Source organism: Arabidopsis lyrata, assembly GCF_000004255.2.
Source record: "Arabidopsis lyrata subsp. lyrata unplaced genomic scaffold ARALYscaffold_1, whole genome shotgun sequence".
NCBI lineage: Eukaryota > Viridiplantae > Streptophyta > Magnoliopsida > Brassicales > Brassicaceae > Arabidopsis > Arabidopsis lyrata.
In genome coordinates, this window is record NW_003302555.1 from 4,099,906 (window position 1) to 4,112,128 (window position 12,223).

Consider the following 12,223-nt stretch of genomic DNA (forward strand, 5'->3'; position numbering starts at 1 on the left):
ACCCTAATAAAGTCGTTCTCTTTCGAATCTATCGGGTCATAAATTTAAACCCGATATCGACCCGGTGGATAGTTGGGTCACACCCGAACCTAAAGGAACACACACACACATAGCGCGAAGGAAACAAACTTCATCTTCATCATCGCCTCTTCTCTTCTCTTCTCTTCTCTTCTCTTCTTCTCCAATTCGTCGCTTTAGTATCTTCCACTTTCTTCATTCTCCAGTGGTTGGTTTACATACAGCGAGAATTTCACGCGTCTATGCATAATTAAGCAGCTCTTTAATGGCGTCTTCTTCCACCAGCTCCCTCAATCTCCACTCTCTCCCCAAGGTAATTCTTCTGTTATTCCGTTGGCTTTTTGTCAATTCTCTTGGCTTCTAATTCCGTCGTTTCATTGAAATTTGAAGGCTTCTTCTGGGCTGAGCCAATGGAGGAGTGGGTTCCGGTACGAATTGTTGGGTAGCTCCGTTTCTAGGAACCGATTGTTGGTTTCTCCGGTGGTAATTCTTCACCGAAGTCCGAGACTTCCTGCGATCAAAGCGGCGTATAACTCAGATGGAGGCTCGAAGCGTAGTAGGGTTTATAAGGAGTCACAAGCGGCTAGTGGTTTTCCTAATGCTAAATTGCAGCAGATTGCGTCTTCACTCTTGCCCTTAGGCTCATTTGCTGTCGTCACTTTCGGTACGAGCATTGCTACACTTCTCTAAACTTGGAATTTCTGTGTTTTCTTCTTTCATGTGTAAGTGATTGAGAGGAAATTAGTTTGCTTGGTATGTAAATTCGGTGATCTCTGTCAATACGAGAGATACTAATGATAAAAGTTTCGTCTTTTCTCTCAAATCGTCTATACTAATTTGTGTATTCAGCTGACAGTTTTGTGGAAAGTGGTTGAGAAGTTCATGTCGCCTAAGTCTCCAAAGACTGCTGCTGGAGAAAACAAATCTTCTACACAGGGAGTGAAATGGTCGATTGGGGCTGGTACAAATTTGTTACAGGGATTTGCTGCTAAGGTTGATAGAGAGGCCAAGCAGAGGCTTAATGAATTTGCAAAAGAACTCAGGTCCTTCAGAAGTGTTGACATGTCAGGTGCATTGAATGATTTTACTGTTATGACATTACTTATTGCTGATTCACATTAGAATAAAATGTGATCGGTAGTGCCATCTTCCTTTAGTCTTAATATACACAAATATAGCTCACCTGTGTATATTATTTTGCAGGATGCAACTTTGGAGATGAAGGATTATTCTTTCTTGCTGAAAGCCTTGGGTATAATCAGGTTATAGTTCTCTCTTGCTTTCACATCTGCTATCTACCAACTCATTGGAGTCCTGTTATTCTTATGTTGATTGGGTAACCATACCCATGTTTGTGTTTCAGACAGTAGAGGAAGTCAGTTTTTCTGCAAATGGAATTACAGCTGCAGGAGTTAAAGCCTTCGACGGTGTTCTTCAATCAAATATTATGTTGAAAGTTCTTAATCTCTCTGGAAACCCTATCGGTGATGAAGGCGCTAAGGTTAGTGGAGATGGTCGAAAATTCCTTAGTTCGATCAAGAGAGTAGAACTTTAGCTCTAAAATCACTTGGAGCTTATTCTCTATGTGTACGTTTCTTGCTGAGAATGACTTCGCTTCATTTTTTCTTGTAATGGCAGACTTTATGCGCTACACTGATGGAAAATTCTAGCATCGAGATACTTCAGCTGAACAGTACTGATATAGGAGATGAGGTTTGTCTGAGCAGATGCTTTGATTTTACATGCTTTTCAAGCTCCTAGGTTAGTCACAATCCTTTAAAGTGTTTTCATGCTTTAAGTAGTTCCAATGTTCTTGCGCAGGGTGCAAAGGAAATTGCAGAGTTGTTGAAGAGAAATTCAACCTTGAGGATTATTGAGCTGAACAATAACATGATTGACTATTCTGTAAGTTCTTTCTGTTCATTTGTTGTACCGTTATATTTTAGAATTAATCACCCAGGTTTATGAATTGAATCTGTTGCGTGTTCTTCCGTTCTTTTCTTTTTTGAAATGGAGGTAGGGATTCACAAGTCTTGCTGGAGCTCTTCTTGAGAATAATACAATACGCAATTTACATCTCAAGTGAGTTTAGGATTATAGATGGATGTTTCTTTTGGGCTTCCTTATTTATATATTTTGTCTGTATAGTTCATATCCCTGACATACTGATTTATGGATAATTTGTTTCAGTGGAAATTACGGTGGTGCTTTGGGTGCCAATGCTTTAGCTAAAGGGCTTGAGGGTAACAAGTCTTTACGGGTACAAACTTTCCTCATGTCTCTTTCTATGTATCTCGTATACCATTTCTGCATTAAGGGAAACATTTCATAGTTAGATGTGTTATCTTATATGATGCATTGAGGGTGATTTCTGATGTCATCAAAGACAAACAATGAGTAAATGTCATCAACAGTTGATCTGTTTTCTTGTCCTTTCTACCTGCAGGAACTTCATTTGCATGGAAACTCTATTGGAGACGAAGGAACGCGTGCTTTGATGGCTGGTCTATCTTCCCACAAAGGTTTTTCAATAGAACACTCCTCCGACGTCTATATTAACTCTTCCTTACCTCTACTGTAGGATTCAGAGGTTATACTGATATGCATTTTTGTGTGCAGGGAAACTGGCTTTGCTAGATCTCGGAAACAACTCCATCTCCGCAAAGGGTGCCTTCTATGTGGCAGAATACATCAAGAGAAGCAAGAGCTTGGTTTGGCTGAACCTGTACATGAATGATATTGGCGATGAGGTATGTACATACATCCAATTTATAACAATGGAGCTGGATTGTGTCTGTTGCAAACCTCGTCTCTTTTTGCTCTGTTGTCTATCTCAACGATTTTCAATGGTTTCAGGGAGCTGAAAAGATTGCAGATGCTCTGAAGCAAAACCGTTCGATTGCAACCATTGACCTGGTGAGAAGTGACCATCTTCTCCAGTCTCCCTAAGTTTTACCTTGTGTCCAAATCGAGCTATTTGTTCTGCTAACACGTTTTTGTAAACTAGGGTGGAAATAACATCCACGCGGAGGGAGTTAATGCTATAGCTCAAGCTCTGAAAGATAATGCAATTATTACGACGGTCAGTGCCAAATATCTTTCTCATCTTTGTTTCCTTGTTTACTTATAACATGGATGATAATGACACTGCCACTCTCATTATTTCCTCAGTTAGAGGTTGGGTATAATCCCATAGGACCAGACGGAGCTAAAGCATTATCTGAAATTCTCAAGTTCCATGGAAATGTAAAGACGCTCAAACTTGGTTGGTGCCAGGTAAAGCCTGTCCATAACTCTTTATCCGTAAAATAATTTTTTTTAACAATTGCTTATTTCGTTTTATCATTGTTTGATTTTCGATCCTATGTCCTGCAGATAGCTGCTAAGGGTGCTGAACATGTTGCAGACATGTTGAGATATAACAACACAATCTCGGTTTTGGACTTGCGGGCAAATGGACTTAGAGATGAGGTTTGTGCAGACAGATTTTATCAATATTCAGCTTGTTTTATATATGTACTTACGATATTTCTACCAAATATGCTTTTTCGTAAATGAATGATTGTTATTTTCAGGGAGCTTCCTGCTTAGCTCGGAGCTTGAAAGTAGTAAATGAAGCTCTGACATCTGTGGATCTAGGATTCAATGAAATACGGGTAAAAAAAAAAAGCTACGTTGTTTATCAATAGTGTGTATTCTTTTAAGACTTGTAAGCCGCTCATTCTGCCTGATTTGCAGGATGATGGAGCATTCGCCATTGCTCAAGCTCTAAAGGCGAATGAAGATGTGACAGTTACATCGATAAACCTCGGGAACAACTTCATCACCAAGTTTGGACAGGTAAGAAAAACATGTATTTCCAGGTGTCCTCATGGTTGCTGAGAATTTGCATTTTGTTTTTGTTTTATCCAGAGTGCGCTCACGGATGCTAGAGACCATGTTCTTGAGATGACTGAAAAGGAAGTAGAAATTTTCTTCTAGGAGAGACATTGAAGTGAAGAAGACTTCGTCACTCTGTAATTTTGCACCGTTTAGTTGTTGTCTCATTCTTTATGACGTGTGATTTGCCTTCAAAGTTCAAACGAGAGAAAAATTGTTCTTTCTTTTTGGGTTTACGGTACGATTCAATTTTTAATTCAATGAAAAGTTTCATAAAGTCCAATCATGAAAAATGGTGTTGACTAACAAATGAGAGGCAACAACAATTTGTTGAGACATTTTAAGTCGGTTAGTTTAGTCGTTTGAATGAGAGAGTTTATATGTCGAAAAATTAAATCCGGTTTAGAACATGTTTTCCGGTTTGGCTCTGATTTGGTTCGTTGAAACGAGCGTAATTGGGATACTCCTGCTTTGAAAGACACAAAATTTGGTGGACAAAATCCGAGTGAGTTACGAGTAAAGTGCAAGAAAATGGCGGCAAAGCGAGGGAGAAACCGGTCTCCGTCTCCGGACCCGGAAGGGATGTTCGCCGGAATGGTAGTTTTTATGGTTGAAATCGGAGTCCAGCGTCGTCGATTTCAGGTTTTACTCGGAAATAAGAACTGAAAAATTGCTCAGTGTTATTACTTACATCATCATCGATAACATTTTTTTTAATTGTTGCATGTTTTCTCTCTCTTTGAATGAAGATATGGAAGCAGAAACTGGTTCAAATGGGTGCAGTGATCGAAAAAGATCGGGTAACGAAGAAAGTCACTCATGTTCTTGCCATGAATCTGGATGCTCTTCTCGACAAATTTGGGAAAGAACGTCTCTCGCATTTTAGAGGAGTGAGTCGGCTTTTCGTTTTTCTTCTTCTTCTTCAGCTTTCTGCATTTTTACTAAAACATGGATTTCATCATCAAAAAAACAATCTTTTATAACTATTTGATTGTGTGTTGTCTTGTTCATGAGTTGTCTCTAGTCTCTACGATTAGATTAATTGGGAAGACAAAAAGTTCAATGCTTCTGTTAAACATTGGTATTTACCAATTTCTGATCTTTCCTTGTTGGGAGTGGCTTTAACTGATATAGTCTAACATGAAAATTTCAACATTTGTGTTTTATCTTATTTAGTCTACGATAGCCTTTGTTATTGTCTGTTTTGATTGGTCTTGAATTGTATTTATGAGCAAGATGGAAGAGAGTTTTTATACATTGGTTGTTCCTTGCAGCGCCTTATGCTTTACCAGTGGTTAGAAGATAGCCTAACTGCAGGAGAAAAGGCAAATGAAGACTTGTATGCCCTCAATATTGACTCAGAAGAAGTTGAAGAGCCGAACAAGTCTTTGCCTGCAATAAGTGGTAGTGAGGATCTACCATCACCTCATAAACGAACTAGATATCTTCCTGATGCTGCTGACTTCAAAGGCGTAGAAAGTCAAAGCAATACACAAGGATCACTGGATTCACCAACAAGTTGCAGTGTTCCCTCTACTAGTGCCAGTCCTGGAGATGGCATTGCAGAGACTCCCACTAGTCCACAATCAGAGGTAAACCTAAGTGACTCATCTGCTGATGCATCTTTTTGGTTTCTTAGAAGTTAACTACAGAAGAAGCTGTTTGCTATATCTGCACTTTAAGAAAGAAGGTTGTTGATATTGGAGGTTCTTTTGATTTATAGTCCACATCGGTGTACAAACCACCCGATTTGAACAGAAATATCACTGAGATATTTGGAAAGCTAATAAACATATATAGAGGTACGATCTCTTGTGTTTGTTTTCTAAACTACTCTCTTATAGTAAGTAAGTAACAAACCTCTTTCTTGTCTTTCAAAAGCTTTGGGTGAAGATAGACGGTCCTTTAGCTATTACAAAGCTATCCCTGTCATTGAAAAGTTCCCCACTAAGATTGAAAGCATTGATCAGCTCAAACACCTCCCTGGAATTGGAAAGTCAATGAGAGATCATGTGAGTGAAGAAATGCTTCAAATATTTTGTGTATGTTTGTGTTTGTGGGTGTCAAAACTGCAAACACTTACCCTTTTCCTAGTACCTACCTATAACCTTTATTATGGTGTATTTCTGTGAAAACAAAGTTTTATTCTTCTACCTGAGTTTGGCAGATTCAAGAGATTGTGACAACAGGGAAGTTGTCCAAGCTTGAACATTTTGAAACAGATGAGAAGGTAATTTTGTAGTCCTTGGTTATAGTTATTTTGCTATCTCCCATTTTCAGTTAAATAAAAGCTCACATGTAGAGGCCATTTGCTTTTTCTCTTGTTCCTTTTTGAGTTTTTTTCTTTTAAGAAAATGTCAATGACCTGGAGCTAGAGATGTCTGATATCTTTTGTTTACTACTTTAAATGTTTCATTACTATGATTGAAGGTTCGTACAATCAGTTTGTTCGGGGAAGTTTGGGGTATCGGTCCTGCAACTGCACTCAAGCTATATGATAAAGGACATCGCACACTAGAAGACTTGAAGAATGAGGATTCACTAACGCATGCACAGAGGTTGGGGTTGAAATATTTTGATGATATCAGAACAAGAATTCTACGTCACGAGGTGTGATTCTTATACTTCAAAGTGAATTCTGTTTGTCTTTATTATCCTTCATGTAGTTTTCTCCTCATATTTCCTCACTTTCTGTATTGTAGGTGCAAGAGATGGAACAACTTCTACAGAGAGTCGGCGAAGAAACTTTGCCTGGTGTATGAACTTTTCAGTTTATCGGTTTGCTCCATATTTGGGTGATGAAATTCTAACCAACATCTTTACTGCAGGTGAATATTGTATGTGGAGGATCATATAGACGTGGGAAAGCTACTTGTGGAGATCTGGATATCGTTATAACACATCCTGATGGACAAAGGTACCTACAATCTTCTTCCCTCATCTTCCTGCGTTAGTTTCCAGTAGCAAAGTTAACTTAAACTGTCGTTTCTTATTGCCCTGACCAGTCACAAGGGATTTTTGACAAAGTTTGTAAAGCGTTTAAAAGAAATAAACTTTTTAAGAGAGGATCTCATCTTCAGCACCCACAGTGAAGAGGTAAGATGATCTTATAAAATTGTTTGAGAATCTTATCTTCATCAAAAACACATTGCCTCAATTGTTTCAATATCTTATAAAATGAACTCTTTTAGCATTATTAGATAAAGCTTTGTTCTCTCAGAGTTGCATGTGTGACAAAAATGTTTTGTTCAATCACAGTTCTCCTCAATGATTGCCCTTATTGTGCAGGGTACTGATTCAGGCGTTGACACGTATTTTGGCCTGTGCACTTATCCTGGTCAGGAGCTACGGCGCCGTATCGATTTTAAGGTAACACCTGAAAACTCCCCATGTCACACTTAATGCAAAAAAGCACTAAGTTGGGTTAATCAAAGATAAAAAGGACAGCACCACCATGATTGATTGAGCTATGTCTAGGTTGATCTCTTCCCAGCAAATCATTCAATAGATAGTATTTTTCATAGGTCTATCCAAGGGATATCTATGCATTTGGACTCATAGCCTGGACAGGGAACGACGTGTTGAACAGAAGGTATGTATATGATATAATCTATATACATGCCACCAAATACATTGTTGGCTAAGAGAGAACACATATAATAATATGCGATGAAAACTGCAGGCTGAGATTGCTAGCAGAATCCAAAGGATATCGACTTGACGACACTGGACTATTCCCAGCTACTCACAGTTCTAGTGGTAACCGGGTAAGTAAGGGAGAAAAGTGAATTAACTTGATGTGAATTTTTGGTTGTAAAGTGAAAGAATGATTATGTTGAAGCTGTGATAATGTTTGTTTCTCACTTCCAGGGTGCTAGAGGAACTGCAAGTCTGAAACTCTCAACGGAGAAACAAGTTTTTGATTTCTTAGGATTTCCTTGGCTCGAGCCACAAGAGAGGAATCTCTAAGGCATCACCAAAGGAGAAAGGAACAAATCTTTTTTTGTTTGCTCGTTTTGAATAGGTTCTGTAACTAATCGGTTATTTTTGTAGTTGCATATATCTCCCTAGACAACTGAATTAGATGTTATGATGTAGTGCAATGTACTGGATTAGAAACCATTGCATATCCAAAGGTTGGTTACTCACAAAGCCTATGGCATCTCAGATTTTAATAATATATAAATGATAATTAAGTACACGTGTCATAAGATACTTGGTTGAAGGTGTGGAAATAAGAGTATCAAAGTCCCACATCGAAGACCCAGCGGAAAAACAACTTGTTTATATATGGACACAGAAGATAGATGGTCACGACCTTACTTGAACAGGATCTGTTCTATAGGCTCGTACCTCTGTTTCCTTGATTTCTAAGGAGACAGGCCCTTAACCCTGGTTGATGAACCATGACCGTGCGATCAGAGCGTGATTAACGGCTACGATCGTCTTCGGACGCATCCGATGCTGTAGAGGATCGTTACTCGGCTCGGTCTTCCTTGCCGGGGTGGTCGCACGGCGGTCTGACAGGTTCCTTTTTTTTTCCACCCTCAAATCTCTCTTATATTACATTTTCACCCTCAAATCTTTTAACTTCTTATATTTTAGCCCTCAAAATTGAAACCTCGCTAAAACCCTCAGTTGCAGAGAAAAAGATAAGGTTGAAGAGTGAAAAAAGCAAACAGTAGTAATGGCTTCTTCTGCAATGCACGAAGCTCTTTTCTCTTCTCGGCTTCTTCAAGCCAATTCATTTTCATCTTCTTCTTCTTCGTCATTCTGTTGCGCTCTTCCAATTATCTCTTCCCCAGCTGCAGTATCGTGCGCAATCAAATCGACCCAATTATTTAAACAGCGTTGTAGAACCAAATTGAGGGACTTTTCTCTTTCTTCACTGTCTCGGAGAGGGTTTGTCTGCAGAGCTGCTGAGTACAAGTTTCCGGATCCCATACCTGAATTCGCCGAAGCTGTAAGCTCATTTTCTCTTCTTTTCCTTCCTTTTTTTCACTCGATTTTTGATGGATGATTGAAACCTAATTGATGGTTGATAACCAGGAGACTGAAAAGTTTAGGGACCATATGTCAAAGAAACTATCCAAGAGGGATCTTTTTGAAGACTCTGTTGACGAAATTGTCGGAATCTGCACTGAGGTAATCTCAAATCTTACTTACTTTCACACTTGTATATCTGTACGTGTCTATGTGAGATGTCTTGAATTGTGGTGAATTGTTTAGTCTCAGCTTCTGATTTTTTCTTGGCATGTGACTTGCAAATGCACATAGAGGTTAGAAATGCTTCAAATCTTCTTTTATGTTTTTTGAACTAGAATCCTGATTCATCTTATCTCAAGTTGTTTAGATCATATCTAATCATTTTGTAGTGTCAAATGAATGTGCCTGTTTAGAAAATGTCCTTTGTAATGTCGATGCCTCGTTTGTAGGGTTGTGATTATGCAGCATTTTCCTGAAAATTGGGGAATGATTTAGTGATCTTATACTAGTTGAGTTATAGTCTTATAGATCGAGAATGGAGAGGGTCATGTGACTCGGTTTAGAATTTCTCAATGAGCGGTTTTGAGTTTAAACCCATGTAGAAAGTTCAACAAAAAGTTAGTATGGTTTGAAAATGAGAGGGGAGGTTTGCATTAACTCGAATCCAACATATTGTCGTCTTAATAATGATCCCAAAAAAAAGAGCCTTGGTGAGGGATATAAATCTAAATCTGGTTTACGAAAAATCGCTTGGAAGTTTTGGCTGCGTGATACCTTAAACCATTCTCTAAGTCTGTTATATTTCTTGGCATGAGACTTGGGAGTTTAACGGTTTTTGCTTTGGACCATTGTGATTCTTGGCAGATCTTCGGGACGTTCTTGCGCAGTGAGTATGGAGGACCTGGTACACTCTTGGTCATACCCTTCATTGACATGGCAGATACTCTCAAAGAAAGGGAATTGCCTGGAGGTCCACAGGCCGCACGAGCAGCTATTAAATGGGCTCAGGATCATGTAGACAAGGACTGGAAGGAATGGACTGGCACTGATTAGTCCTTGAAGCATAATTATAATCCGTGAGTTATTTAGTTCAGTAGTGGTGTAGCAGATGATACAAGTGTCATTGTCAAACTCTGAATTTTGCAGATTTTGGTATTTTAGAAGCTCTGTTCTTATAATCCTTTGTCACATCAACTGTTTTACTCGGTGATTCATGTATGGTTGAATAGAATCTTCCAATGTATCAGTAGAAGAACCGGAAGTAGTATGTCATATCTGTTAGGTTTTATTGATTCAAGATTACTATGTTGTGAAGCACTTAATAGATCCAAAACCTTTTGGTGTAAATTTGTCCAAACGACTGGAAACTAGAAAAAGAAAGATAATAAAAGCTCTTTCTTGTTCATATTCAGAAGCTCTGTTTCCTCTGAATCAATCTCACATCAACAAAACCACACTTCTTACAAACTTCCATCGATTTCTCCATCTGCGAAAATATATACATCGACGATAGAGAGAAAAAAAAGGAAGAAGAAGCTCTGTTCTGATGACTCTCTTGAGTTTTCTCTGTACTTATCTCTTCACATCTTGATCTACACTTCATCCTCTGTAATAACCAGGCAAACAAAAAAAGGGAACAGAACCAAAGTTTATTCAGTACAGTTTCAGATCAGGTTCTCAACTCTAGATCCAGATACTGTTTCTCGTCCCTCGAACAAAAACCAACAACATTCAGCTCGTAGCTTCGGAGATGCTCTGAAGAGATGGCCTCCATGTTTTAGACTTTAAAAGGGAAGTTGAATTCGTTATCACACGAAATTGCTTCCCTTGTTTCTTCTCCTATCAAATAAAACACAAACCCCCATTAACTTTGTTTGTCTAAATCTCCATTATTTAGACGAAAGAGGTGACAGTTATCTGTGTTACAATTCAAAAACAGAGTAAAGATAGATAGATCTTTTAGCAAAATCCCATGTCTTTAAATCCTACCGGGACTTTCTTCTCCGACAACTTGTTCAACGTGGTCGTCGTCTCAATCTGATGCTTTTTCGTCGTGGCGCTCTTCTTTTCCCGTAAAACCTTCATCACTTCTGCTAACATTTCAATATAACCATATAGTCATAAACTCCAATCACACACGCGGAGAAAACAAAAGAAAGAAGCAAAAGGCGAAACCTTGTGAAGTAATGAGCCGGTAAGCGTGACCCAGCACGAGATTCTCCGTTGGCCGGAGAAGCTGAACACGTGTAAACCTCACAGCCTTCCTCTGTTTCTTATCATCTCCCTTCACCGTCGCCGGAATATTCCTCTCTTCCTCCTCTGTTAAAGGAATGATGAGAGAGACGTAGTGACCAGGATACATAGCCATGACCTCGCTGACGGAGACAGAGCCATAGTACCGGTCGATTTTCCCGCCGGGGTGTTGTAGAACCAGCACCGCCGCGTTCACCGCCTGACAATTCCCCATATTCAGAGGGAGAGTTTTTTGATGATAATTAAGAAAAAAAAGAAAGAAGAAAAAGGAAAACAGAGTAGAAAGGAGAGACTCTGTGAAAAAGGGGAAAGAAGAAGAGAGGAAAAAGTTTTCCGGCGAGTCGGTAGGTCCACACACTCTGCTACTCTCTCACTTTAGCTTTACTTATAAACATGTGATAACCCCAATTTTATATTGTGATTTTATTTGTTACGAGAAGAGTTTTTTATGAGTATTATTATTATAGTTAATCTAGATTTGACTGTTAGTGCCATTGGGAATTGAATAGGAATAACATGGTCGGAATTTAAAAGTCAGTTAGATTGGACAGGTGGTGACGCCTAGACAATTGAAGGAATGATTAAGATGTCTATTATATCTGCTACTATTTCTTATTCACAAATAGTATCATTTTATACTTTTTCATATATTAAAAAAACTATCAAAATTTTTATTATACCCCTTATTAATATACTAAACAAAATTATATTTCTTATTAATACATTAAAAAAAATAAGGTTAAAATTAGATTTTTATTCAAAATTTTACATTAAAAATACAAAACGACACTCTTTGTGAAACAAAAATAAAACCTTAAAACGACACTCTTTGTGAAACGGAGGGAGTATACTCTATAGTATGGTTTGTGATTGTTTGAAAGAGTAAATCCTCTATATTGAATTAAGTTAAATTATACTATTGAATCGATCTAAATGTAACAATCACAATTTGTCCCACGCTTCTTATTTTACCATATTAAAATAGTTTTTTATAGTTTAGAATGATTTTGTAATATCACAATATGTAAACAATATTTTCTAGGAATAGTTTTTTTAGCTCTAATTTAATTTCGGATGACAAAAAAAA

At 38.3% G+C, this 12,223-nt stretch overlaps 4 protein-coding genes across 5 annotated transcripts; 3 read left to right on the top strand and 1 right to left on the bottom strand.

Annotated features, from left to right (window-relative positions):
* Positions 1–119: 119 nt before the first annotated feature.
* LOC9328637 (protein NLRC3) lies at positions 120–4,180 on the top strand. 2 transcript variants are annotated; one of them, XM_021013176.1, is made up of 18 exons: positions 120–331; positions 409–682; positions 875–1,087; positions 1,222–1,280; positions 1,382–1,519; positions 1,657–1,731; positions 1,840–1,923; positions 2,039–2,100; positions 2,209–2,278; positions 2,465–2,540; positions 2,638–2,768; positions 2,875–2,934; positions 3,026–3,100; positions 3,190–3,294; positions 3,394–3,489; positions 3,594–3,674; positions 3,757–3,858; positions 3,931–4,180. In XM_021013176.1, the coding sequence occupies exons 1-18, from the start codon at positions 284–286 to the stop codon at positions 3,997–3,999; spliced, it is 1,818 nt and encodes a 605-aa protein (XP_020868835.1). In that variant the 5' UTR covers positions 120–283; the 3' UTR covers positions 4,000–4,180. The 2 variants fall into 2 exon arrangements, with proteins under 2 accessions (XP_020868835.1, XP_020868836.1); XM_021013177.1 differs by lacking the exon at positions 120–331 and having other exon boundaries at positions 598–682; positions 868–1,087; positions 3,931–4,174.
* Positions 4,181–4,265: 85 nt separating this feature from the next.
* LOC9325878 (DNA polymerase lambda) lies at positions 4,266–8,432 on the top strand. Its single transcript, XM_002889768.2, has 14 exons — positions 4,266–4,539; positions 4,647–4,787; positions 5,172–5,489; positions 5,621–5,699; positions 5,779–5,909; positions 6,065–6,127; positions 6,328–6,507; positions 6,600–6,653; positions 6,726–6,814; positions 6,903–6,993; positions 7,186–7,266; positions 7,422–7,489; positions 7,580–7,664; positions 7,768–8,432. Exons 1-14 carry the CDS (start codon positions 4,429–4,431, stop codon positions 7,864–7,866), a joined length of 1,590 nt encoding a protein of 529 aa, XP_002889814.1. The 5' UTR covers positions 4,266–4,428; the 3' UTR covers positions 7,867–8,432.
* LOC9325879 (protein PLASTID REDOX INSENSITIVE 2) lies at positions 8,217–10,157 on the top strand. Its single transcript, XM_021013180.1, has 4 exons — positions 8,217–8,424; positions 8,536–8,860; positions 8,947–9,042; positions 9,748–10,157. The coding sequence occupies exons 2-4, from the start codon at positions 8,585–8,587 to the stop codon at positions 9,934–9,936; spliced, it is 561 nt and encodes a 186-aa protein (XP_020868839.1). The 5' UTR covers positions 8,217–8,424; positions 8,536–8,584; the 3' UTR covers positions 9,937–10,157.
* A 106-nt stretch (positions 10,158–10,263) lies between these two features.
* LOC9325880 lies at positions 10,264–11,673 on the bottom strand. The gene is made up of 3 exons (XM_021013181.1): positions 11,059–11,673; positions 10,873–10,973; positions 10,264–10,722 (listed from the first exon to the last, which is right to left on the bottom strand). The coding sequence occupies exons 1-3, from the start codon at positions 11,348–11,350 to the stop codon at positions 10,615–10,617; spliced, it is 501 nt and encodes a 166-aa protein (XP_020868840.1). The 5' UTR covers positions 11,351–11,673; the 3' UTR covers positions 10,264–10,614.
* Positions 11,674–12,223: the final 550 nt, after the last annotated feature.

Coding starts and splice junctions, on each gene's coding strand:
- LOC9328637 (XM_021013176.1), top strand. CDS start 284: ATGGCGTCTTCTTCCACCAGCTCCCTCAATCTCCACTCTCTCCCCAAG. Junction 2,541..2,637: donor TGGTCTATCTTCCCACAAAG/GTTTTTCAATAG, acceptor TTTTGTGTGCAG/GGAAACTGGCTTTGCTAGAT. Junction 3,490..3,593: donor CAAATGGACTTAGAGATGAG/GTTTGTGCAGAC, acceptor TGTTATTTTCAG/GGAGCTTCCTGCTTAGCTCG.
- LOC9325878 (XM_002889768.2), top strand. CDS start 4,429: ATGGCGGCAAAGCGAGGGAGAAACCGGTCTCCGTCTCCGGACCCGGAA. Junction 5,910..6,064: donor GAAAGTCAATGAGAGATCAT/GTGAGTGAAGAA, acceptor TGAGTTTGGCAG/ATTCAAGAGATTGTGACAAC. Junction 6,815..6,902: donor ACACATCCTGATGGACAAAG/GTACCTACAATC, acceptor TGCCCTGACCAG/TCACAAGGGATTTTTGACAA.
- LOC9325879 (XM_021013180.1), top strand. CDS start 8,585: ATGGCTTCTTCTGCAATGCACGAAGCTCTTTTCTCTTCTCGGCTTCTT. Junction 8,861..8,946: donor TACCTGAATTCGCCGAAGCT/GTAAGCTCATTT, acceptor GTTGATAACCAG/GAGACTGAAAAGTTTAGGGA. Junction 9,043..9,747: donor TTGTCGGAATCTGCACTGAG/GTAATCTCAAAT, acceptor GATTCTTGGCAG/ATCTTCGGGACGTTCTTGCG.
- LOC9325880 (XM_021013181.1), bottom strand. CDS start 11,350: ATGGGGAATTGTCAGGCGGTGAACGCGGCGGTGCTGGTTCTACAACAC. Junction 10,974..11,058: donor CCGGCTCATTACTTCACAAG/GTTTCGCCTTTT, acceptor AAATGTTAGCAG/AAGTGATGAAGGTTTTACGG. Junction 10,723..10,872: donor TGTCGGAGAAGAAAGTCCCG/GTAGGATTTAAA, acceptor TTTATTTGATAG/GAGAAGAAACAAGGGAAGCA.